Below are 27750 nucleotides of genomic sequence, written 5' to 3'. Positions count from 1 at the left end.
TTATTTAACAGGGCACTGTTAAATTGATACATGAAAGAATTAATATCTCAGAGTATCAACACTTGGTTTGAGATCTAGATTTCGCCTGTGAAGACTGTATTTGTTGCTAAAAATGATAAACCTACATGAAGACCAGAGAGCTGTCTAAGGGAGAAAAGCAAGCCATTTTGAATCTGAGAAAAGAGGCAAAATCGATCAGAGCCATTGCACAAGCATTGGGCATAGCCAATACAACAATTTGAAATGTCCTGAAAAAGAAAGAAACAACTGGTGTACTAACAACCAGACATGCAACAGGTTGGCCAAGAAAAACAACAGCACCTGATGACAAACATCAGTCAAGCATGGTGGAGGTAGTGTCATGGCTTGGGCTTGGATGGCTGCTTCTGGAACAGGCTCACTAATCTTTATTGATGATGTAACTCAAGATGGTAGCAACAGAATGATTTCAGAAGTTTACAGGAACATTTTATCTGCCAATTTACAGAGAAATGCATCCAAATTAATCAAGAGGAACTTTATCATGCAGCAAAACAATGATCCAAAACAAACTGCCATCTCAACAAAGGACTTTATCAGGGGGGAGAAAGTGGAAGGTTTTAGACTGGCCAAGTCAGTCACCAGACCTTATCCCAATTGAGCATGCTTTTCACCTCCTGAAGAAGAGACTGAAGGGAGGCTGAAGGGAAACTCCCCGAAACAAACAACAACTGAAAGAGGCTGCAATAAAAGACTGGAAAAGCATCACAAAAGAAGAATGTAACAGTTTGGTGATGTCAGTGAGTCGCAGGCTTAATACAGTTATTGCAATGTCTTAAATGCTAAAGCAAGAAATGTTAATATGCATTTCTTAGTGGTTAGCATGTTTGCCTCGCACCCCCAGGGTTGGGTGTTCGATTCCCGCATCGGCCCGTGTGTGCGGAGTTCTCCCCATGCTTCAGGGGTTTTCTCTGGGTACTCTGGTTTCCTCCCCAGTCCAAAGACATGCATTGTAGGCTGATTGGCATTTCCAAATTGTCCCTAGAGTGTGAATGGGTGTGTGTGATTGTGCCCTGCGATGGGTTGGCACCCCATCCAGGGTATCCCCTGCCTTGTGCCCCGAGTCCCCTGGGATAGGCTCCAGGCTCCCTGTGACCCTGTGTAGGATAAGCGGTACAGGAAATGGATGGATAATAATAAGGGGGCCAAGCACCAAAGGTGCGTAGATACCCTGTTATTATGCTACCTTTCCTTCTTCTTCTTCTGGCTAGGTTGTCTATGGCAGTCCATAGAACCGTCTGGTAAAAAGTTGTGCAATTTGGCAGTGTGTGATTGGGGAGGGTCTAAGGAACATTCTGATCAAATTTTGTCCAATCATCATCAGATTTGGCACACCTCATTTTCAGAGTAAGCCTCACAAAAGTTATCAAAGAATTTTGAATAGTCTGAACGGTTTGACCGTAATGGGCCATCCAACCAGCGAAGCCGCCAAACAGGAAGCGAGGCTGTATATCAGCAATACCTTTGTGCACTGACACAAAACTTATTAGGCATCTTCAGGACCATGACCTGGGGCTAGGCAACAAATTTTGTGCTGGTGCCACCTACTGGTCAAAAGTAACAATCGCATGCTAAAAAATGCCTACATCTAACTGCCGTTTTTGCTACTCCTCCTCCAAATTTTGTCCAGTTTTGGCCGAATGCTGAAGTGGGTGACTACAGTGTGGGAGCAAGGCTATGAGCACTTCACTGAACTGTTTCATCGGGTTTTCGACCATTCGCCGGAGGGCAAGGACATGGGGGAACAGCTGCTAACCATCGTCCAAAGCTCACGCTGAGTAGCTGACTACACCCTCGAGTTTTGCACCATAGTGGCTGGGAGCGGATTGAACAGCACCGCTCTGAAGGCAGCATTTCACAGCGGGCTAAATTCAGAGATCCTGACGGAACTAGCACGTTGCGATGAGCAGCTAACTCTCGACTCTCTCATAGACCTCTCCATTCGTCTTGACCACCTGCTCCACAGCCGATGTACACTACAAGCGGAGGGAAATTCATTGAGTGACACAGGAGGAGGAGAGGGAGCGGCGGCGCAGAGAGTTCTGGTGATTTTAGTGCAGTCAGGCTAACCATCTCATCAGACAGTGTACCCAGACCAGCAACAGCGGCACCTCTGCACCCCTCTTACAAAGGGTGAGTCAGACCCAGTTTTCATCTCACCAAGCTTTTATTTTACCTGCCATAGTAGAATACTCAGGCATGCTTTCGGTTCTGACAACCTTAATTGACTTTAGTTTGGTGGGGAACTTCACTGACCAAGACACTGTGAACTGCCTCAATATCTCCACTCTGCCAATACTCCACCCAAGGAAAATCCAGGCCATCGGGGGAGGAAGCATCACGCACCGCACGCAGCCCCTTTCCCTCCAAATTGGCGCCCTCCACAACAAACACATCACACTGCTAGTCAGAGTCTCTGCCAAACATTCTGTAATCCTGGGCGTCCCATGGTTGGAACAGCGTAACCCTCTCATTTCCTGGTCCAACAGGCAACTCACTCGCTGGTCCCCATACTGTCACGCCCACTGTAATTTCCCTGGCTGCCACATCTGTAGAGAGCCCTGTTCCTGTCAATATCCCTTCTGAGCATCAAGACCTAAGAAAGGTGTTCAGCAAAGCTAAAGCCAGTGGGCTACCCCCACATTGTCCATATGATTGTGCCATCAAGCTGCTTCCTGCAACCGCTCCCCCTCACAGCTGAATTTACCCTCTATCAGTGGTTGAACAACAAGCTATGGAGGAGTACATCCGGGAGGCACTCCAACAAGGATATATCAGGCCATCCACGTCTCCCGCATCCGCTGGCTTCTTTTTTGTGGAGAAGAAAGGGGGCAGCCTCAGACCATGTATCGATTACCAAGGTCTCAACTAGTGCTTTGTCAAGTACCGATATTCTCTGCCTTTATTTCCCGCAGTCTAAGGCAGCTGCCGTTGTTGACTGGCCCTCGCCTCAAACTATCAAAGACCTGCAGAGATTTCTGGGCCTCGCTAACTTCTACTGGCGCTACATTCGTGGCTTTAGCTCCATAGCCCACCCCTTGAAGTCCATGCTCTGTGGAATCCTGAAATGCCTGGTCTGGACCTTGTTGCCAAACACGCCCTGACACAGCTTAAAACCGCATTCACCATGGCCCCCATTCTCAAGCACCCTGACCCATCCAAGCTCTTTATCGTGGAGGTAGATGCCTCCGAAATGGGAGTCTGAGCCATCCTCTTACAACAAATCAGGGACAAGCCCAAGCTCCATCCTGTAGCTTTCTAGTCAAAGAAACTATCTCCAGCGGAGCATAACTATGATGTCAGCAACCGGAAAGTACTGGAAAGTACTACAGTCCCCTCCGAAAGTACTGGAACAGCAAGGCCAATTCTTTTCTCTTTGCTATACATTGAAGACATTTAAGTTTGAGATCAAAAGATAAATTTGTGACAACAGATCAGAATTTCAGCTTTCATTTCCTGAAAGCTAAGGGGATGTGTTCTAAGTTGTTTAACACATCTAGATGTAAATATCAGGATATGAAAGCTGAAATTCTGATCTATTGGTCCATAGTGTTGGTGATGATGTATTTAGCACTGTGTCCTCCAAATATTAATACATTTACTACAATTATTGTAGTAAAATTAGGGATAAATTTAGACTACAGTATTAAAGTGATTAAAGTTATTGTCTTTAACAGCTAAAATTTTTGTTCCCAGTGTTCTACAGAAGTCAGGAGACAGAAGAGAAAAGAACATCATCACAGCTACAGGGTGAGATCAAAACCAACAACATGACTGTGATACTGACACGCTGGTATTATAAACCTCTCTGCAGTTTTTTTCCTCCGTGATTCGATTATAGAAAACATACAATCAAATAAGGCAAATACATACATTTTACAGTGTAGTGGTAGCATAATAAAGAATGGTTATCTGTGTTAACCAGTCATAAAAAAATGTGATGTTAAACTCTAATAATTAGACTCCATGTTTCAATATGTCTTCTTGCTTCACCCTGGCACAGACACGACCTAGAATCTGCTGCTGTAAATGAATTCCAGAAAAAGTGCAAATTAAATCTGATGAAGAAATTTCAGTGCTTAAATGGAGTGATAATAAACCAGGAAACCCGAACACTCCTGAATGAGATCTACACAGAGCTCTATATCACAGAGGGAGGCTGTGGAGACGTCAATAAAGAACATGAAGTGAGACGGCTCGAGGCAGCATCCAGGAGAACAACAGAGGAAACACCAATCAAATGCAATGACATCTTTAAGACCTTATCTGAACAAGACAAACCCATCAGAACTGTGCTGACGAAGGGAGTCGCTGGCATCGGAAAAACAGTTTCTGTCCAGAAGTTCGTTCTGGACTGGGCTGAAGGGAAAGCAAATCAGGACGTCCACCTCATATTTCCACTTCCTTTCAGAGAGCTGAATTTGATGAAGGACCAAAATCTGAGTCTGATGGATCTCCTTCATGTCTGTTTTAAGGAAACAAATGAAAAAGAAATGTCCAGTTTGGAAAAGGTTCTGTTCATTTTTGATGGATTGGACGAGTGTCGTTTTTCTCTGGATTTCCAGAACACAGTGAGAGTGTGTGATGTAAATGAATCAGCATCTTTGCATGTGCTGCTGATAAACCTGATCAAAGGGAATCTACTTCCCTCTGCTCTCATCTGGATCACTTGCCGACCAGCAGCAGCTGATCAAATCCCCTCTGAGTATGTCCATCGAGTCACAGAGATACGAGGATTCAGTGACCCACAGAAGGAGGAGTACTTGAGCAAGAGAACCAGTGATCAGAGCGTGGCCAATAAGATCATCACACACCTGAAGTCATTAAGAAGCCTCTACATCATGTGTCATATCCCAGTCTTCTGCTGTATTTCAGCCACCGTTCTAGAGAGAATGTTGGGTGAAGCAGAGAGTGGAGAGATCCCCAAGACTCTGACTCAAATGTACACACACTTCCTTATCATTCAGACAAAAATCATAAGAGGAAAGTACTCAAAGAAGCAGGAGAGTGATGAAGAAATGCTTCTCAAACTGGGACACCTGGCTTTTCAGCAGCTGCAGAAAGGCAACCTGATCTTTTATGAGGAAGACCTGAGAGAGTGTGGCATTGATGTGACAGAAGCAGCAGTGTACTCAGGTGTGTGTACGCAGATCTTCAGAGAGGAGTTTGTCTTTCACCAGAGTAAAGTGTATTGCTTTGTTCATCTGAGCATTCAGGAGCATCTTGCAGCTCTGTATGTGCACCTGACATTCATGAAGGAAAAGAGAAATGTTCTTGTACAGAGTCGGGTCTTTAAGACAATTTCAGATGTCCACAAGAGTGCTGTAGATCAGGCCTTAGAAACTAAAACTGGATATCTGGATCTTTTCCTCCGCTTTCTTCTGGGTCTCTCGCTGGAGTCCAATCAGAAACTGTTACATGCCTTAGTAACACAGACAGGAAGTTGCTCCCAGACAGTAAAGAGGAAAACAGTACACTACATCAAAGAGAAGATCAGTGGAGATCTTCCTATAGAGAAATCCATCAATCTTTTCCACTGTCTGAATGAACTGGGTGATAATTCTCTAGTGAAACAAATCCAATGCTACTTGAAATCTGGAAAGCAAAGTGAACTCTCTTCTTCACAGTGGTCTGCTCTGGTGTTTGTCTTACTGACTTCAGCACAGGAGCTGGAGGAATTTGACCTGAGTAAATATATCACTACAGATAAAATAAGAGATGAGGTTGTTGTGAAGGTGATGCCTGTGATTGCAGCATCAAGGAAAGCAATGTAAGTAAAGCTGAATTTAACTGTTATACTGTTACAGTGTTAAGAGAACAAATCAAATGCATTAGCTGTTCAGATGAATCTAACTCTTCATGACACTTTAGACCCTTTCCTTTCTCCTCTTATAAACATTTTAGATCAGACTCTCTTGCTTTTCCTTTTGACGTCCCGGAGTTTACACTCCATGTTTATACAATGTGTCTGTATTTATGCATGCAGCCGAAAACTCCCGCCAAGCCAAATCTGAGCTCTGACAGTGAATTTTTATTATTACAGCATTTAAGCATTTTGTCTAACTGATGTTTGTGCTTTTGAAACTGAGAAGTTGCAGTGAAAGCTTTGAGGACTTGTTTGATAATTTGCATCATTGTTAGTTCATTATGTATTATTTCCTTCAGTATGAGGTGTGATACAATTCAAGAAAGAAGTTGGTCAGCTCTGGCCTCAGTGCTCAACTCAGAAACCTCCAATCTGAGAGAACTGCATCTGACTGTGACTACACTGGATCTGTCTGGGAATAAACTAGGTGACTCAGGAGTGAAGAGTCTCTCTGCTCTACTGAAGAATCCTCACTGTAAAGTGAAAAAACTTTGGTAAGATCTTCTCTCTGAGAGTCACAGTAGCTCACTAAAAGCTGCAGTGAATAGTTGTATACAGTGTTGTTTTTCAGCTGAAATGTGCTGTAACAGTAGAACATACACCGATCAGCCATAACAATAAAACCACTCACAGTTGAAGTGATTAACATTGATTATCTCATTTCAGTGGCACCTGTCAAGGCATGGGATATACAGTCAGGTCCGGAAGTATTTGGACAATGACAGAGTTTTTGTGATTTTTGTCTTTATACACCACCACGATGGATTTGAAATAAAACAATCAAGATGTGATCAAAGTGTAGATTTTCCGCTTTATTTTAAGAGCTTCCACAAAAATATGGCATTTACCATTTAGGAATTACAGCCATTTTCAGAAAAGTACCTCCATTTTCAGGGGCTCAAAGGTATTTGGACAAAGTGACATTATTTTTATATTTACAATTATTTTAATACTTGGATGAAAATCCTTTGCAGTCAATGACTGCCTGAAGTCTGGAGCCCATGTTCTCAAAACTCAAATTCTGAGTTTCCTCCCTGGAGATGCTTTGCCAGGCCTTCACTGTAGCCACCTTCAGTTGCTGCTTGTTGTGGGTCTTTCTGCCTTCAGTCTTGTCTTCAGAAAGTGAGAAGCATGCTCTGTTGGGTTGAGATCAGGCGACTGACTTGGCCATTGAAGAATATTCCATTTCTTTGCCTTCAAAAAGCCTTGAGTTGCTTTCGCAGTATGTTTAGGGTCATCATCCACCTCCACTGTGAAGCGGCGTCCTATCGATTTTGTAGCATTTGGCTGAATGTGAGGAGAGTATAGCCCTATACACTTCAGAATTCATCTTGCTACTTCTGTCAGCTGTCACATCATCAGTAAACACCAGTGAGCCCGTTCCATTGGCAGCCACACACGCCCATGCCATAACACTGCCTCCACCATGTTTGACACATGATGTGGTATACTTTGGATCATGAGCTGTTCCTTTCTTTCACCATACTTTTCTCTTCCCATCATTCTGATCCAAGTTAATCTTGGTTTCATCAGTCCAAAGAATCTTATTCCAGAACATGGGAGGCTTTTTTAGACTTTTCTGGCAAAGTCTAATCAGGCTTTCCTGTTCTTGAATGTTACCAGTGGTTTGCACCTTGTTGTAAACCCTCTGTATTTACATTCATGAAGGCGTCTCTTGATTGTAGAATTTGACAATGATGCGCCTACCTTCTCCAGAGTATTCTTGACTTCTGTTGATGTTGTGAAGGGGTTTTTCTTCACCAAGGAAAAGGATTCTGCGATCATCCACTTTAGTTGTCTTCCGTGGTCTTCCAGGCCTTTCAATGTTGTTGAGCTCACCAGTGCTTTCTTTCTTTTTAAGAATGTACCCAGCTGTTAATTTGGCCACACCTAAGTTTTTGTTTTTTTTTTGCTATCTCTCTTATAGATTTATGTTGTTTTTTCAGCCTAATGATGGCCTCCTTCACTTGCATTGAGATCTCCTTGGACTTCATATTGGTAGCTCCAGTCGAACAGCTGCCAAATGCCAACTCAATACCTGATATCAACTGCAGACCTTTTATCTGCTTCATTTGTCTTGAAGTAATGAGGGAATGGACCGCACCTGGTCAATTACCTTCTTGTCAGTCAATTGTCCAAATACCTTTGAGCCCCTGAAAATGGAAGTACTTTGCTTAAAATGCCTGTAATTTCTAAATGGTAAATGCCATATTTTTATGGAACCTCTTAAAATAAAGCTGAAAGTCTACACTTCGAGCACATCTTGATTGTTTTATTTCAAATCCATTGTGGTGGTGTATAAAGGCAAAATCACAAAAACTCTGTCATTGTCCAAATACTTCCGGACCTGACTGTATTAGGCAGCCGTTTTACGGTCAGTTCTCGAAGTTGATGTGTTGGAAGCAAGAAAAATGGGCAAGCGTAAGGATCTGAGTGACTTTGCCAAGGGCCAAATTGTGATGGACTGTTCCTGGGATGCAGTGGTTAGTGCCTACCAAACATGGTCCAAGGAAGGACAACTGGTGAACCGGTGACAGGGTCATGGGTGCCCTAGGCTCGTTGATGCGCATGGGGGCAAAGGCTAGGCCGTCTGTTCCGATCCCACAGAAGAGTTACTGGAGGGTTTTCTGTACCATAGAAAGACATAGGCACAGCACCTAAGTGTTTTTGCGGTGCTCCTTAAGCCGAATGAACATAAAAAGGTATTTAGGCGACATATCAGAATGAGTGTAAAGACAGCACTGAGAGTATACGTTGACAAAAAAAAAAACGTACAAGTGGATTGATCTCAAAACGGAAAGGTAAGCTGGCAACAGGAATGACCGGTCAATCAGCAATCAGTGTTTGGACGAGCGTTTGTGTTTGATCTGAGGCAGATGCCCATCTCCAAGCTAATCAAACAGCTGACTGGATATTTCTTTGTACCGTCACCTCGGGATGGTAGTTACAACCATCAACTCTGATAAGCAAGTTGCAAGCCATCGATAAGGTAAGCCTCAACAAAGAATAAATGAAGTATAAACTTTTTTTTGTTAGGGAGTAATTCTTGTGGATGTTACCAATAGCATTAGGCAGGCAGGCTAATGTAGCCTATTTTACAACTAAAGAAATTGCTAACCTAGCTAACTTACGTAGATATTCACGTACTGAATTAAGTTATGTTAGCCAGCAAAGATAATTAGTTACCTCGTAACGATAAAAGTAAAGATGCCTCCCCTGAACTAACGTTAGCATCTAACATGGCTAAACAAAGTTAGGCTTTGTTCACACGTAATGTCTGATGAAAACCGCCAGTCAAAGTATTTTTTTCATTTAAAAAAAAAAAAAGAAAAAAAAAGTGCCGTTCCAAAATGTATTTGAGAGCATCCCAAAAGCAGCTCAGTGCTTTTTTGAAAATATGGTCTTCTCCATAGGATTATTATGTAAAACAGGTGCTGACCACTTCAAAAAAGACCTTGTGCATGAACACAGCCTTAGGTAGCTTCTCCAAGCACTTTGCATTTCCCACGACTGTCCCTGACACAAATCATTATCAAGAAATTCTTTGTCTCCTTTATGTCCTTTTGTTGCATTTTCAAAATAATTACATATGTATTTCAACATGTTTAATAATATTCCTATGTGTACACTTTAAGGTAATCCACATATATTTTCATTAAATCTCAAACATATTAGTTGGTGAAATGAGTAGACTTTTGACTATTAGTACAATAAATGTTGCCAGGTTTATTTTACAAATATTGTAAGGATGATTGTCGAAAACAATTGCACACAGTGTATGGGCCTGCGTAGCCACAGACCGGCAGAGTGCCCATGCTGACCCCTGTACACCACCGAAAGTGCCTACAATGGGCACGTGAGCATCAGAACTGGACAATGGAGCAGTGGAAGAAGGTGGCCTGGTCTGATGAATCATGTTTTCTTTTACAACATGTGGATGGCCAGGTGTGTGTGCATTGCATACCTGGGGAAGAGATGGCACCAGGATGCACTATGGGAAGAAGGCAAGCCGGCGGAGGCAGTGTGATGCTCTGGGCAATGTCCTGCTAGGAAAACTTGGGTCCTGGCATTCATGTGGTTGTTACACTTACACACATACCACCTACCTAAACATTGTTGCATACCAAGTACACCACTTCATGGCAACAGTATTCCCTAAGGAGGATAATGCACACTTCCATACTGCAAAATATGTTCAGGAATAGTGTGTGGAACATGACAAAGTGTTCAAGGTGTTGACTTGACCTCCAAATTCCCCAGCTCTCAGTCCAGTCGAGCATCTGTGGGATGTGCTGGACAAACAAGTCCCATCCAGGGAGGCCCCACTTCACAACTTATAGGACTTAAAGGATCTGCTGCCAACGTTATGATGCCAGATACCACAGCACACCTTAAGAGGTCTTGTGGAGTCCATGCCTTGACAGGTCAGAGCTGTTTTGGTGGCACAAGGGGGACCTACACAATGTTAGGCAGGTGGTTTTAACGTTATGGCTGATTGGTCTACAGAACAAATATATTAGTCATTAAACTTATCACTTGTGCATTAAAGCAATAAAGAAATGCACTTACATTAAGATACATTAAGTTTTTTAACAGGTTTTTAACATAAACCAGCAACACCTTTACACCTCTTGTACACTTAATGTCAGTAATTCTCAATAACAGCAGTAATAATTGGTCAGTGTTAATAATATTCTGTGATTGGACAAGCAAAGGGAAACAGTCCAACATAACATGCACATCGACTTTAATGCAAGTATTAATCCAAGATGAAAATCTGTTGATGAAGAATGTGTCATTGTGTCTCAACAGGTTGTGTTATTGTGATGTGTCAAATGAAGGCTGTGCTGCTCCGACATCAGCTCTGAGATCAAACCCCTCACACCTGAGAGAACTGTATCTGTCTGGGAATAATCTAGGAGACTCAGGAGTGAAGTGTCTCTCTGCTCTACTGGAGAATCCTCACTGTAAACTGGAGACACTGAGGTAAGATCATCTCTCTGAGAGTCACATGACCTGCTCCTCAGTAAGACAAATTCTCTAATAGTGAGAGTGAAGCAGAGGTGTTTTAGGTTCATCATCAATGTCTAAAATTACTATGAAATTTAATAAAACATTGTAACTAATCACACAAACTGCAACTGGGACACAAACTACATCCACTGTGTGGGAGCTGCAGGGTTTAATAGCAGAAATATGGAATTTGTAAATTGAAATGAGAAATTAATGTCATACAACTTTAAATGCCTAAAATTAAATAAATAAAACAATTGCCAGATCTGCTTTACAGAAGCAGCCCACTGGACCTTACTGTAAATCTAATTAATCAGTCTCATACTTACTCACTTACTTTTTCCCTTTGGGGCACAGACAACTTTCCACCATCTGTCACTTGTTCGCTAACCTCTCCAGTTGTTTTCTCTCCTTTTGACCTATTGATGCCCAAAATATTATTTTAATGACTTTGGGTATCATTTATCGATCTTTTAGTAAAGTTGTGTGTAAATGTTTGTGTGAGCCAAACCGAACTCAAATTTTCTGCCAGATTTACAAAAGTCTCTGAAAGGATGATTTTCTTCATAATCACTTGAATGATTAGTTTTATTTGTTTAAATTTATGGGTTTGTATCGGTTTTCTTTTTTCTATTCTTTAATAAATGTGAATAATATAAAACCACTGTTTTTTTAAATTTTCTCAGTAGTGCTCATGGTTCCTGACCAAGTGAACTAGCATGAGGATGTGTTTTTGCTAGAAACTCCAAAGCACTTCTATAAGTCGCTCTGGATAAAGGGTCCTGCTAATCGCTGTAAACACGTAGAAAATAAGCAATTTAAACTCAACAGTATATTCCAGATATAAAATTAAGTAATCTGACCCCAGCTTCCTAACAAGTTGGGAAATATGAAGGAAAAAATTTGACTGTGTTGTAATGTATATGTGACAAATAACAGCTTCTTCTTATGCATAATTGTACACACAGTCAGACTATGAATTTAAAAGGATTTTCATGAATACCAAATTTCTTGTGTAAACGCTCATACAAACGATTTATGCACAAACCTTTTCATATCCAGCTTGATAAATGAGGCACGTTGTTAATTAGAATAAACAGATGAAATTAAATCCTCATGTCATTCTGAATAATAAAATCCCACACACATTATCTTTAAAGTAAGTTCTAAACCAAAGTGAAAATGTGTTGATGAAATGTCTCATTGTGTCTCTGCAGGTTGTGTAATTGTGATCTCTCAGATGAAGGCTGTGCTGCTCTGACTTCAGCTCTGAGATCAAACCCTTCACACCTGATAGAGCTGTATCTGTCTGGGAGTAAACTAGGAGACTCAGGAGTGAAGTGTCTCTCTGCTGGACTGGAGAATCCTGACTGTAATCTGGAGATACTGAGGTAAGATCATCTCTCTGAGAGTCACATGACCTGCTCCTCAGTAAGACACATTCTCTAATAGTGAGAGTGAAGCAGAGGTGTTTGGTTCATCATCAATGTCCTGAGGAGGAAGATTATTTCTTTTCACTGCACACTGATGATTTGTCCCAGAGTCTTTGGGTCAGATGTACGTATGTGAGAAGCTGCAGCACAAAACGTGACTTGATGTGACTGCAATATGTCTAACATTACTGTAAAATTTACTAAATCATTGTAACTAATCACACAAAGTGCACCTGGGACACAAACTACATCCACTGTGTGGCAGCTGCAGGGTTTAAAATCAGCAGGGATTTGGTGGAAATGATCTCAAATATAGAATTTGTAAATTAAAATGAGAAGTTAATGTCATAGAAGGTCAAAAATAAAATAAATCAAGCATTTGATTTTTAAATAAAAATCAAGCTGCTATGAAAAGGGTTGCCAGATCTGCTTTACAGAAGCAGCCCAGTGGACTTCACTGTAAATTTATCAGTCTTCCTTTTTTCAATAATACTTCCTTTTTTCCCTCTGGGGAACAGAGGCCACTGACGACCTTCCGCCATCTTTCACAGTTGTTCGCTAACCACTCCAGTTGTTTTCACTCCTGTCGATGCCCAAAGTATTATTTTAATAACTTTGGGTGTGATTTATCGATCTTTTAGTACAGCAGTGTGTAAGTGTTTGTGTGAGCCAAACCGAACTCTAATTTTCTGCTGGATTTACAAAAGTCTCTGAAAGGCTGATTTTCTTTGTACTCACTTGAATGATTAGTTTTGTGTGTTTTAATTCATGGGTTTGTATTGGCTCACTTTTTTATATTTTTTTTTATAAATGCCAATAATATAAAACCACTGGGTTTCACAAATGTTGTCAATAGTGCTCTTGGTTCCTGACCTAGTGAACCAGCATGAGGATGTGTTTTTGACAGAAACTCCAAAGCACTTCTATAAGTCACTCTGGATAAAGGGTTCTGCTAAACGCTGTAAACACGTTAAAGATAAGCAATTTAAACTCAGCAGTATATTCCAGGTATAAACTTGCAGTTGTTGTTGTTGTTCTTTCGGCTGCTTCTCTTAGGGGTCGCCACAGCGGATCATTGGTCCACATATTTGATTTGGCACAGTTTTTATGCCAGATGCCCTTCCTGAGGGAACCCTCCCCAATGTTATCCCGGCTTGGGACCATCACTGGGAGTGCACCCAGATATAAAATTGCAGTAATCCATGCAAATTATATGATTTGATCAAGTCAAAATTTACATTAGTTAGTCTGGGGCAGTGGTGGCTCAATGGTTAAATCTATGCGTTACTGATCAGAAGGTTGCGCCCTTTAGCAAGGCCCTTAACCCTCTGTGCTCCAGGGGCGCTGTATCATGGCTGATCCTGCACTCTGACCCCAACTTCCTAACAAGCTGGGCAACGCAAAGAAAATGTAGATGTGACAAATAAAAGCGTATTCTTATGCATAATTGTACACGCAGTCAGGAGCAAGAGTAGAATATGAATTAACAGGATTTTTGTGAATACGAAATTTCTTGTGTAAACACTCATACAAACTATTTACGCACAAACCTGTTCATATCCAGCTTCATAAATGAGGCTCATTGTTAATTACAATGAACAGATGATATTAAATCCTCATGTCATTCTGAATGATTATCTCACACACATCATCTTTAAAGTAAGTTTTAAACCAAAATGGAAATGTGTTGATGAAGGGTGTGTCATTATGTCTCTGCAGGTTGTGTTATTGTGGTGTAAGAGGCGAAGGTTGTGCAGCTCTGGCTTCAGCTCTGAAATCAAACCCCTCTCACCTGAGAGAACTGGATCTGTATGGGAATAATGTAGGAGACTCAGGAGTGAAGTGTCTCTCTGCTGGACTGGAGAATCCTCACTGTATACTGGGGACACTGAGGTAAGATCATCTCTCTGAGAGTCACATGACCTGCTCCTTTAGTAAGACACATTCTCTAATAGTGAGAGTGAAGCAGAGGTTTAGGTTCATCATCAGAGGGCTTAGGTACTGTCTGGGTTCCGGGGACGGTACATTAGTTATAACTTTCCTCTACCTGCTATCGCTATTGTTTACATCCACAAGAATTACTCCCTAACAAAAAAATATTATACTTCATTTATTCGTTGACGCTTACCTTATCAATGGCTTGCAACTCGCTTATCCGAGTCAATGGTTGTAACTACCATCCCGAGTTGACGGTACAGAGAAATATCCAGTCCGCTGTTTGATTAGCTTGGTGATGAGCATCTTTCACACACTGATCACACAAACGTTCATGCAAACACTGATTGTTGATTGGTAGCTCATTCCTGTTGCCCACTTACCTTTCCGTTTGAGATCAAGCCACCTCTCTGTTTTTATGTCAGTGCATAGAAATCTCACCATTGTTTTTCATTCATTCTCCTAAATGCCTTTTTACATTCATTCAGCTTAAGGTGCTCCTCAAAAACACTTAGGTGCTGCACCTAAGCCTTTCTCTGGTAGGGAAAACCCTGGTAACTAATCACACAAAATGCACCTGGGACACAAACTAAATGCATTCTGTGTGAGCTGCTGGGTTTAAATGCAGCAGTCAAAATGTTGTTAGTGAGTATTCTTTCAGTACGTGTGTGTCTAGCTGCTATGGACAGAGTTCAGACCTGCATTACAGAAGCAGCCAAATGGACAAGCAGTATTAAACCCATGGTGTGGGAGGAACCATCTACTCCTCAATGTGGCCAAGACCGAGGAGCTCACGGTTGACTTCAGGAGGAAAAGGACCACATCCAGACCAATGAACATCATGGGACAAGAGTTTGTTGACACTTACAAATACTTTCATGTCCACCCGACAACAGGCTGGAGTGGAAGTTCAACATGGAGGCTTTGTGCAGGAAGGGGATGAGCCGAGTCTATTATCTGAGGAAGTTCTGGTAATTTAATGCTGTCTGGAAAATGTTGGAGATACTCTACCAGCCTGTTGTTGCAAGTGCTGTCTTCTTTTTGCAGCAGTATGCTGGGAAGCAGCATTAGAGCTGGAGAAGCAAGGAAGCTTAACAAAATGATAAAGAAGGCTGCATCCCAGGACAGTTTTGAGAAAGGAGGACACTAAGGCAACTTTTATCCATCCCGGACAGTGTTTCACATTTCGTCTATGCCCCACTGGTCAAACAGCAGAGCTCCTACAGTAATAGACTGATTCAGCTCTGCTGTAGCAAGGAAAGGGGCAGGAGGTTGTTCTTACCAAGAATGATCACCCTGTACAACAGTTCATCACTGTGCTGGGGCACTATTGTGCATTACAGCCTATTCCAAGAATAAGCTTACTGGACATAGAGTATGTTACATTTTTGCACTTGGTCGCATTCTGCTTACTGCACTGATGCTACTCATAATATTATTGCACTGTATATCTGGACAAGTGTTGTCACTCTGTTGAGTATACTCACTTTGTACTTTATACTGTTAATACTCCAGTATCTGCACTGATATTTTTCACATTTACACAGAAGACTATGCATATAAGGCTATACTCATTCTATATATCCAATACTACTGTATGTTATATATATATATATTTTTTTTTTACTGAACATGTTTATCTGAATACCCTTGCTTACATTATCTACTTTTTGGATTGCTACTGTAATCTGTGAATTTTCTACTGGGATTAATGAAATGATCTATCTATCTCTTACACTAATCATATATTCTTGTACACATACACACACATACCACTCATTTTAAGACACACAAAGTATGTCTTGATGTTCATAAAATGATTGAGAACTGAGTGAAGAGTGTGTCATTATGTCTTTGCAGGTTGTGTGATTGTGGTGTCTTACATGAAGGCTGTGCTGCTCTGACTTCAGCTCTGAGATCAAACCCCTCACACCTGAGGGAACTGGATCTGTCTGGGAATAAATTAGGAGACTCAGGAGTGAAGTGTGTCTCTGCAGTACTGGAGAATCCTCACTAAACTGGAGATACTGGGGTAAGATCATCTGTCTGAGAGCCACATGACCTGCTCCTCAGTAAGACACAATAATAGTGAGAAATATTCTGTAATAGTGAGAGTGAAGCAGAGGTTTCAGGTTCATCATCAATGTCCTGAGGAGGAAGATTGTTTCTTTTCACTGCACGCTGATGATTTGTCACAGAGTCTGTGGGTCAGATGTACATATGTGAGAAGCTGCAGTGCAAAACACATTTCACCTTTACACAGAAGACTGTGTAAGGCTATGTTCACTCTATATCGAATACTACTGTATAATATTATTATTATTATTATTATTATTATACTGAATATGTTCATTATCTGAATACTCGTGCTTGCACAGTCTACTTTTTGGATTTCTGCTGTAATCTGTAAATTTTCCTCTGGGATTAATAGTGATCTATCTATCTATCTATCTACCTACCTACCTACCTACCTACAGTCCATTCTGAACTATTGGAACAGCAAGGCCAATTCGTTTGTTTTTGCTGTAGACTGAAGACATTTGAGTTTGAGATCAAAAGATAAATATGGGAAGATAGTGTAGAACTTCTCAGAATGCTTCTGGTTCAACTGCCATAACCAAGAGAATGCAACTAAGTGCAACTAAGCCCAAGGAAACTAGGGCTAAACAGATGTTGGAGAGGCCTGCACAACCATATGCAGGAAAAGCTAATAAGAAGCCCACACCATGGTACTGTTTTCACTGTGGTGAAGATGGGCACATCCCTCCATCTTGCTGCAGTGAGCTCAAAGAAAAGTTGCAGCTTTGGGAAGAAGCTAACAGTGAGTCTGAAAATCCCTCTTTAAACTGAATTCTGTTTCGGTTGGGGGACAAACAGAAAAGAAACCTCAGGTATGTCCCAGAGTTAACTGCAAAATTAGCATCTGTTTACAAAGTAAAAAAAGCCCAAACAGTTATAAGGCTAGTGCATGAAAAGTGCCATAATTGCTATTTCTGGGAAAACCAAGATGGTTCACAGGTGACCACCATATCTGAATCATTGTACAATGAAAACCTGTCCAAGCATCCCATTCAACTGATTGGAAATCTTCTCGAAGTAAGGGGTGCTAATGGCTAGCAGGTCCCATATCTGGGTTATGTGAAAGTTAGCATGGTCTTTCCTAAAGAATTTGTGCCGAGCGAACCTGAAGTTACGTCTTTAGCTTTAGTTGCTCCTGATAGTAGCTCAAACAGTGATGTCCCCATTTTAATAGTCACAAACCTGATTGATGTGTTTACAGTGAGTACAGTGCCCATGCAAAATCTGCCAAATACTCTAAGCCATTTGTCTGTGACCAAATTCTTAAAGTGCTTAAAGTGAGACACAGACAAATTGAGACTGAAAGAATTGGCTCGATGATGCTAAAAGGCAAAACTCAAAAGGTCATACCAGCAGGCCAGAAGGTTCCTCTTGAAGGTTGTCTAAGTGCGAATGCCATTCCTAGTCAAGATCAGGCATTATTGGAGCAACCTGCCAATTCAGTCTTATTTGGAGGACTTTTTGTGGATTGTTTCTTGTTACACTACCTAGACAACCTCCCTATAAACTACTGGTTGGCCGAAATGAAAATGACCATGTAGTAATACTCCCTCTGTACAGCCAAGCCAAGTCAGTACCAAACTAAAGTTTGACTTTTGTGACTCACTTCTTCCTGAGACATTAAAAGTCGGATCACAGAGAAACTCGTTGACTATAGTGATTTTTTTGCCCATCATGATTTGGTTTTTGGCCATGGCACTAAAGTAAACATCACATTAAGTTGAAAGATGACACTCCATTCAAGCAAAAGTCCAGACCAATACACCCACACGACCTTGAAGCTGTAAAGAAACATCTTCAAAATTTGCTTGAAGCAGGTATAGTTAGGGAGTCTGTATCCCCATTCTCATCCCCAATTGTGGTGGTAAGGAAGAGGAATGGCAGTGTTCGACTGTGTGTCGATTACTGCAAACAATTTGCAGACAAAGATGCTTATGCTCTTCCAAATCTCGAGGAAGCATTTTCAGCACTTTCTGGTTCTCTGTAATGGACTTGAAGTCAGAATACTATCAAATCAAGATGGCAGAGAGTGACAAACCAAAGAAAGCCTTTGAATGACCCCTTAGTTTTTGGGAGTTCCCATGTATGCCGCAGGGTATTACGAATCCTCCTAGCATCTTCCAAAGGTTATTTAAGAAGTATATGGGAATATGAAAAATATGAACCTGAGGGAGGGAGGAGGGAGAATATGAACCTGAGGGAGGTGTTAGTGTACTTAGATGATCTCATAGTGTTCCAAATTTGAGTGTCAAAGTGACCACAATGAAGTAGCTACAGACAATAATGGCCATTTCCATTACTTTCAGTTGGGGAAGCCACTGACTTCTTTTGCTCAAGCTATCCTAGGAAGTTCCATAGTGTTCCAAATTCCTTGGATGAACAGGAAGCTAAGCTTCTACATGTACTCCAGCGTTTACGTGAGAATGGTCTCAAGTTGTCTCCTGACAAGTGTAAATTTTTCCAGACCCGAGTATGCTATTGAGGCCATATTGTGTCCAAGGACGGAGTTGAAATGGACCCTGAGAAAGTTTGTGCACTCAAAATGTGGCCCATACCTCGAAATCTGAAGGGGCTTTGTTCCTTCCTGGGATTCTCAGGCTATTTGCTGTTTTGTAAAAGACTATTCCAAAGTAGTCAAACCCTTAAATGACCTCACTGCTGGATATCCGCCATCCAGAAAGGTGCACAAGTCCACCGAGAAGAGTGTGACATATTTAAATCCTAGAGAGCCTTTTGCCGACTGATGGTCCCCTGCTTGTCAAAAAGCTTTTGACTGTATCATAGAGAAACTTACCTCCTCTCCAATCCTTGGTTTTGCCAAACCAAAGTTACCCTATGAACTCCACACTGATGCCAGCACCACTGGTCTTGGAGCTGCGCTATATTTGCTCTATAAGATGGTCAAGCCAGGGTCATCGCTTATGCGAATAGGGGATTATCAAAAAGTGAAGCAAGATACCTGGCACACAAATTAAAGTTTTTAGCTCTAAAGTGGGCCATTGTAGATAAATTGCAGGATTATTTGTATGGGAACGTCTTCACTGTCGTCACAGATGATAATCCATTAATGTATATACTTATGTCGGCAAAGGTTGACACGGCCAGTTTCCGTTGGCTAGCAGCTCTCTACAAACTTCAGCATCGTGTACAGGGCTAGAAAGTGCAACCAGGATGCAGATGGTCTCTCTAGGTGCCCACATGGTTCACTGTTTGATGATCCTGAGTCACTTCAAGAAACTGAAAGGGTAAAGAAATTCACATCACTTATCATCTCCTAAACGTTTTGCTGCTAATGTTGTTAAGGCTGCATGCTGCCAACATCTGATAGATCATGACGACTTACCTTCAATGACCACAGCTGAGTCTTTTTCTTAGTGCTGACGCTGTCTCAGATGTCTTTGAACAAGAAATACAGGATGGACATGCAACTGTACCAACCTACAGCACTGAGGAGCTGATCGAGAAACAACAATCTGATCCTACCATCCATTATGTAGTACAGCTGTTAAATGCATCTGAAACCTCACCCCAGGATGTCAGTTCTAACTCTCCTAGTCTCAAACTGATGTGCCAAGTTGCGTCATCTTGTGTCATCAAGGAGCTCTTTGCGGTTGCTGGGATCAAGGAAGTATGGTCTAGCCCTTATCATCCAAGAGGCAGTCCTGTTGAAGGTGATGTGCCAAATGATGAAGAGGGAACTGCTGGAAATTCTAGTGTTCCTGAGTGTCAAAGTGACCACAATGAAGTAGCTACAGACAATAATGGTGAAAATTGAGTACGCAAATCTGAGAGGTCACGGCACCCGCCAGGCCATTTCCATTACTTTCAGTTGGGGAAGCCACTGATTTCTTTTGCTCAAGCTATCCTAGGAAGTTTCACTACAAACCTTGATCAATTAATCAATTATGGGAATAGTTCATTCTTACCCATTTAAGTTACCTTTAACTCCTAAAGGGACTCATGATTCAGAGGGTAACAGGAAAGGGTTAATTTAAGATTTGGGTGTGCTTCTCCTTGCAGCCTGTAGGGGGCACAAGCATACAGCTTCATTAGGACAAAAGCAGGTGTTATGGGGAAGTTGCTGTTCTCGGAATTCTCTTGTGAAAAGGTTGATTTTTCATCAGTTATTTTGTAAAATATTGTGTTTTCTGTGCAGTCCATCTGATATATGTTGTATTCTAAAGTTATTAGATGATGTGCACCTAAACAGCCAAGCTTTTCCTTTCTTTTGTCCACTATTGTTGCGAGCTCTGGTGAGTTGCAATTTTAAGATTTATTTCTGTTTTAATTCATGATTCATGTTTTAATTCATAATATATGGTTAAAATCATTACACGATTTACACTTAAAACCAATCAGAGTGATGATCAGTGATATCTCGGTACGTAATTTTTTTCTTGAAATGTGCATTGTGAGTACCGTGGTACATTGTCATGGAATTGCACCATTCAATTCTTTTACTAAAGGTTTCTGCTTAGTTAAGCGAACAGAATATCATACACTTCACGTTTAAATTGCTTTATTCGTGAGTTTCTTCATAAAAAAATGAGTTTGAGTATTTGTGTATGTAAAATTCGAGTTTCATGTAACAGAACATGCTATGTGTTTAATGTGTAATAAATATTTTCTATGAACACTATTCATAGTATAACAGAATGAAAATCATCTTAATTGATGTAAATATGTTTGAAAGAGGTTTCTTACTATAGTGTGAACATTTACTGGTTGAAACTTATTACACTGGTGTATGTGCAGATTGGATTTTTCCATCTTCTGTGGTCACCACAATGTTGTTGAGGTGAAGATGGCAATCCTGTCCCAGTGGCACTCAGAGGAAGGAACATTTCAAGCTACTTCAGCTTGCTGGCATTTCCGTGGATGTCGGCTGTTCTTCCGTGGAGCAGCTGAACTTTAACTGATTCAACTCAAAAGGATCAGATAAGCAAATTTGATTATATTGTCTACCCGGGTAGTAGGACGCACTCTTTTCTATTTCTTTCTTTTTTGAGGGTGCCCAATTTTATTTTGTTTTATTGACTGTTATTAAATTGTAAATTGCATTTTTATTTGACTCTACTAAATTGCACTTTTCAAGTGCTTAAGAGTAACTGTGCAATAAAATTTGTACATTTGGTTACTTTAATAATAGGATTGTCATTGTGGGTTAAACTTGCTGCCTGCTAGAGCCTAGGTCTTGATGTGAGTGGTTCTAATAGTTTTTATACTACATTTGAGTAGTGCTGCTACCCAAGCAAGGGAGAGGCAACCAAATATTAAGTGTTATTTACTTTAATTTACTTCAAGACTTATCTGTTCCTATACCTTTGCTTGTCTAAAAGTTGGGTGGTCTGATACAGAAGGTTCTATGTTTTAAGTTTGTTTAACACATCTGGATGTACATACCAGCAAATAAAAACTAAAATCCTAAACTCTTGTCTCATATCCATCTTTTGATCTAAAACCCAAATGTCTTTGGTGTAGAGCACAAACAAATGAATTAGTCTTGCCGTTCCAATAGTTTCAGAGGAGACTCTGTCTATCTATCTCTCTCTCACACTAAACATACATTCTTCTACAAACACACACACCACTCATTTCAAGATACATAAAGTATGTCTTGATGTTCATAAACTGATAGAGTGAAGTGTATTTCATTGTGTGTCTCTGCAGGTTGCGTTATTGTGGTGTCTCAGATGAAGGCTGTGCTTTTCTGACTTCAGCGCTGACATCAAACCCCTCACACCTGAGAGTACTGGATCTGTCTGGGAATAATCTGGGAGACTCAGGAGTGAAGTGTCTCTCTGATGTACAGGAGAATCTTCACTATAAACTGGAGACACTGAGGTAAGATCATCTCTCTGAGAGTCACGTGACCTGCTCCTCAGTAAGACAATAGTGAGACTGGACTAAAGCGGAGGTTTTAGGTACATCATCAATGTCCTGAGGAGGAAGTTTCTTTTGTCTACACATTGATGATTCGCCACAGAGTCTTTGGGTCAGATGTACGTATGTGAGAAGCTCCAGCGCAAAATGTGACTTGAAACGACTGCAGTGTGTCTAAAATTACTGTGAAATATACTAAAACATTGTAACTAATCACAAAAAATGCACCTTAGACACAAACTAAATGCATTTTGTGTGAGCTGCACAGTTTAAATGCAGCAGTGACATTCTTGAAATTTTGTACAATTAGTGAGTATTTGATATTCACTTTGTACTTTATGCAGTTAATGCTCCAGTGTTTGCCCTGACACTTTTCACATTTACACAGATGGCTATGTATATAAGGCTATACTCACTATGAACTAATAGAGTGAAGAGTGTGCTATTGTGTCTCTGCAGGTTGTGCGATTCTGGTGTCTCAGATGAAGGCTGTGCTGCTCTGACTTCAGCTCTGAGATCAAACCCCTCACACCTGAGAGAACTGGATCTGTCTGGGAACAATCTAGGAGACTCAGGAGTGAAGTGTGTCTCTGCTGTACTGGAGAATCCTCACTGTAAACTGGAGACACTGAGGTAAGATCATCTCTCTGAGAGTCACATGACCTGCTCCTCAGTAAGACACATTCTCTAATAGTGAGAGTTGAGCAGAGGTTTTAGGTTCATCATCAATGTCCTGAGGAGGAAGATTGTTTCTTTTCACTGCACACTGATGATTTGTCCCAGAGTCTTTGGGTCAGATGTACGTATGTGAGAAGCTGCAGCACAAAATGTGACTTGACGCAACTGCAGTGTGTCTTAAATTACTGTAAAATTTACTAAAACATTGTAACTAATCACAAAAAATGCACCTTAGACACAAAGCAAGTGCATTCTCTGTGATCTGCCAAGTTTAAATTTTGTACAATTAGTGAGTATACTTCCAGTATGTCTGTGTCTAGCTGCTATGAACAGCATTGCCAGATCTACATTAAAGATGCAGCCGAATGGACAAGCAGTATTAGCCCCGTGCGGTTTTTCTTAATAGTCCTTTCACTAAGGTCCTAAAATGGTCTTGTATTATTACACATCATAAATACAGAATGTCTTTGAGTTAAACTCACTGCCTCAAATACATTCATATAGTAACACAGAGTTAAAGTAGAGAACAGGATCAATAGGTGTGTGTATGAGAGGAGATCACAGTGCATGGTCACTACTGTAATCACTTTGTAAATGACAGAACATGGTCTAATGTTCTTCCAAGTCAATATAATGTGTGTGTATAATAATAGACAAACACATTCTCCATAAATAAAACAGACTTGTTCTTGTCAGTACTGAATAAACCATTTAAACATTCACAGTCTGTCTCTCTCTCTCTCTCTCTCTCTCTCTCACTCACACACACACACACACACACAGCTCTCATTTCAACACAGACAAAGTATGTCTTGATGTTCACTTTTGTCACTGCATTTGTCATTGTGTCTCTGCAGGTTGCGTTATTGTGGTGTCTCAGATGAAGGCTGTGCTGCTCTGGCTTCAGCTCTGAGAACAAACCCCTCACACCTGAGAGACCTGGATCTGTATGGGAATAAAATAGGAGACTCAGGAGTGAAGTGTCTCTCTGCTCTGAAGAATGATGAATATTACAAACTACAGACACTGAGGTGAGGAATGATCATTTTTAGGTAAAGTCTGAAATGAATTAAAAGACTGATTAGCATTATTTTGTACATTAGCATTAGTTTGTACATTTCTTTTTAGTTCCAGTAAATATAAGATTACTGGTGTAAAATTTCACTATTTTCTATGTAATCAGACTTTTTCTAACAGTTAGGTTTAATGCTGTTTGGTGTTGATTTAAAATTCATATGAAAGCAGAACACAGGGAGTCAGACAGAGTCTACAAAATGTCACAACTGAGTGTATGAGAGTGACTGTAAATGAACACCTCGTCTCCTTGTGACACCCTGCTGTCTCTGAATTCATACTGCTGCTTTTGTCTGAATAAGATGATCTCGGCTTTTCCCTGTTTCTGATAAGCAGCAGACTTTCTTCTCAACTCTCATAAATGCAAATTAAAATAATCATCTTTAATGCCACACTGCTACAAATATTTTATTTACTGTAAGCAGCTACTTTACTCACTCTGACACTCCTTCCAGCACTCCACCTCCACACACTGTCTTCTGTCATTCCTGTAAAATTCTCCTCAGCTTTTTCTTAAAGTCTGCACTTAAATACACATGTAGACCGAGAGATCAAACACACAGCAGTGATCATTATTTAAAAAAAGCAGTCTATGATTGTATAAGAGCAGTGATGTGATGGTAAATATCTGCTCACTTTCCTGTTAGATCTTGTGAAAGTTCTCATTTGTTCTAGCTAAACGTTCTAACAAAGATATTATATAAGAATGAAGAAATGTTGGACGACAAATTATAAACAGGAGATAATAATGTTTTCCTTGCAGCAGTGATGATTACATGCTGTTGATCATGAAGTACCACAGTCTAGTTTTTGGTTATTAATTCAGATATTTGTCTTTTAGATTTGATTAGACTACACACAATTATACACTGAGTGTAGAATGACCTGTGATCCCTGGACAAAATTTCCTCAATCCCAGAGAAAACCTGAGGGAATAATTTGGAAGAGCAGGTGAAAAACCACACGAATTGGAACTGAACCCAGTCAGTGGAAGATGGAGCTGAAATGGACAGGAGTAGTTTCAAGACATTGGTGGGATTCTCACAGGACTTGGCATCTGAGGAGTTTATGTGAGGAAGCTCCTAGGAGACTCGCTACAAGTCACGTTTATCACTTTGTCCTTTGGCCGGTGTTTAATATAATTGAGATCTTTTGTTACAGGATCAGACCTATGTTCTTTATTTTCTCTGATATCTGATCCCTGTTTTTTGATGGTATCAGCTGATCATACCCGATATGGGATCAGTGCCATCTCTAGTACTTAAGTATACACTACTTGTAATATTTTGCACAATTGTATCAAATACATTTTGAAGAAATAAATATATAAACACAGTGTAATTATTTTTGTTGTATAAAAGTAGTTTATGTATTTATCATTAATTTTGTAGCAATAAAATTAATTTCTGTAACAGTTATTAAAAATAAATTTGTCTAACAAAAGATATATGAGCTTATTTGGGTGATATAATTTCGTTATTTCTTGGTATTTCAGTTGTAAGAGATTGGGAGAGAAACACACACACACACACACACACAACAGTTTTTGCAAAAGCAATAACAAAAGCTTTTTTTTATTTAAAAAATAATAATAATAAAGTCCACCCTAGTGAAAAAAAGTATAAATTATTGTATTTGTAATATATTTCCTGTTTCAATAGTACATTGCAAATATACTAACAAAAAATTGTACTAACTTTAAATATATAAAAAGTGTATTACCACCATGCTTTTACCTATTTTTACCAACTTTTAACACACTTTAAAATAATTGTAATTTAGTATATTTTCTAAAAATATATTTTACAAAAATATACTTGAATTGAAAGTTTTGTTTATTTTTTTAAAAGTGTATTTATTTGCACTTTATGTAAATATATTTTAGTATTATTTTTAACTGTGTGCTGAAAATGACCATTGTAACAATGCATTGAAAGTATACTTTCAAAGTACATTATTAAATAACCTGAAGGTGTAGTATACTTTAAGTTCAATTTTGGAGTAATTTTTAAGTGGACTTCTTCAAGCTTGCAATTCACTTCATTACTGCTTTCAGAAAGTAATAAAACATATGATAAATGCGTTGAAAGCCCATTTAAAACATTTTTAAATAAAGTGTATGCACTGCACAAAAGGCTACTCTTGTAATTGTGATTTAAGTATTTTAATAAATTTATACAATGTCACAGAGAGGTCCAATGTATAAACATCAATCCATGACTAATTTTATACCAACAGCACACCATATGAACACAAGAAAATGTGTTCTACAGGAAAGTAACTGTTGTATGTCCCAGGAATCAACACCACAACATTCACATGCAAAACGTGATATTTATTTTAAAGTAATAACATGTCACGAACATAGGAAACTTCTCTATATAACATACAGCGCATGTGTGTTTTCGCTACCTAGACCCGGTGAGAGAGAGCCTGCTTCTTAAAGAGTCCAACACCTTTAGTGCATCACATGAAAATACACAATGTATAATTAAACAGATAATTTATCACAATGATCTACATCCCCTTTCTTTAGCAGAAACCTTCTAACGAAAGAAATACAGACATTTTACAATAAACAACTTTGGTATAACACATTGCATGAAATTAAATCAGTCAATGACTAAGCACATGGATACTACTATTATAACAATGTTACCATCACAGTAAAAAATGGAACTACTGCGAACACAAATCTACAGATGATCTCTGTATGCATTAAGGAAAAACATATGACCAATCAAATGACATTGGCAACATAACAATGGCCAAAATAAACACAAGAATCTATTCTAAATAATAAGCACAGTGACCCTAGATCCAGGACTAGTAAAACTCACTGTTCATATTTAGGATTAGGCTTGCAAATACGACCTGAACGTGTTCTGTAGGGTGCACTGCTGACCTCGTTGGAGGACTGTACTATGTGCTGTGTTGGGTCAGTAGGTGTGGATTCAGGGTGTGGGTGGTGTGTTTGTGGTGAATGTGGTGCAGGGGGAGCACAGTCTCGTGTATGTGCAGTGGTATTTTGGGAGTCAAAGTCCTCATGGGCGTGCCATGACGGAGGGGACTCTGCAACACGAAGGATGTGGCGTCGGTTCCTCCTGTATGTCCTCCCATTGCATTGGATTGTGTAGGACCGAGGTTCCTTGTTCACCTCCTTCACTGTACCAAGGTGGTCGTATCCTTTCGGGGTTTGCATTCGGACAACTTGTCCCTCTGCCAGTGGTTGCAGTGGACAACTTGAGGCGTCATAATATCGCTTTTGGGTCATCCTCTTATGGAGAAGCTGTGCAGTGATTTGTTGGGGATCTCTGGAAGCTGACTTTAACAGCTTAGAGTTGATGGGAATGGTTGACCTTGTTTGTCGTGACAAGAGGCGTTGTGCAGGTGAACCTAATGTCGGGTCACGGGGAATGTTTCTCAGATTTAGGAGATTAAGAAATACGTCAGTCCCATCTCTGTGAGATTTCTCCATCAGCTGTTTGGCACTGCGGACTGCTCTCTCAGCCAGGCCGTTTGACTGTGGGAACTCTGGACTACTGGTAACATGGATAAAGTCCCACTGTTTAGCGAAATCTCTGAATTGTTTACTGATGTACTGTCTGGCATTATCAGAAATGAGCATGTGCGGTGTGCCATGCACAGAGAAATGTCTTTTTAATTTCCTGATCACAGCTGCGGATGTCATATCACGGAGGAGGTCTATTTCATACCAACCTGAATATGAGTCCACAAGCACTAGGTAGT

General features: G+C 40.3%; 2 protein-coding genes across 5 annotated transcripts in view; both read left to right on the top strand.

The window, feature by feature from the left end:
• Positions 1 to 26207, top strand: part of LOC128317690 (NACHT, LRR and PYD domains-containing protein 3-like) — a 28577-nt gene extending 2370 nt beyond the window's left edge. Inside the window, 12 exon segments of the mRNA XM_053231360.1 lie at positions 3736 to 3789; positions 4043 to 5809; positions 6205 to 6399; positions 10718 to 10891; positions 12136 to 12309; positions 14071 to 14244; positions 16147 to 16299; positions 16301 to 16318; positions 22036 to 22209; positions 22708 to 22881; positions 23784 to 23957; positions 24842 to 26207. Coding sequence (XP_053087335.1) covers positions 3736 to 3789; positions 4043 to 5809; positions 6205 to 6399; positions 10718 to 10891; positions 12136 to 12309; positions 14071 to 14244; positions 16147 to 16299; positions 16301 to 16318; positions 22036 to 22209; positions 22708 to 22881; positions 23784 to 23957; positions 24842 to 24851 — 3241 coding nt within the window. The 3' untranslated portion in view covers positions 24852 to 26207.
• LOC128317066 (NACHT, LRR and PYD domains-containing protein 12-like) overlaps positions 1 to 27750 on the top strand; it is a 215553-nt gene that overhangs the window by 57260 nt on the left and 130543 nt on the right. The gene's annotated exons all lie outside the window — the stretch shown is intronic.

The sequence above is a fragment of the Pangasianodon hypophthalmus genome, chromosome 29 (assembly GCF_027358585.1).
Source record: "Pangasianodon hypophthalmus isolate fPanHyp1 chromosome 29, fPanHyp1.pri, whole genome shotgun sequence".
Lineage (NCBI taxonomy): Eukaryota > Metazoa > Chordata > Actinopteri > Siluriformes > Pangasiidae > Pangasianodon > Pangasianodon hypophthalmus.
Note: the sequence above shows the minus strand (reverse complement) of the source record. Positions and strands in the feature narration are given on the sequence as shown.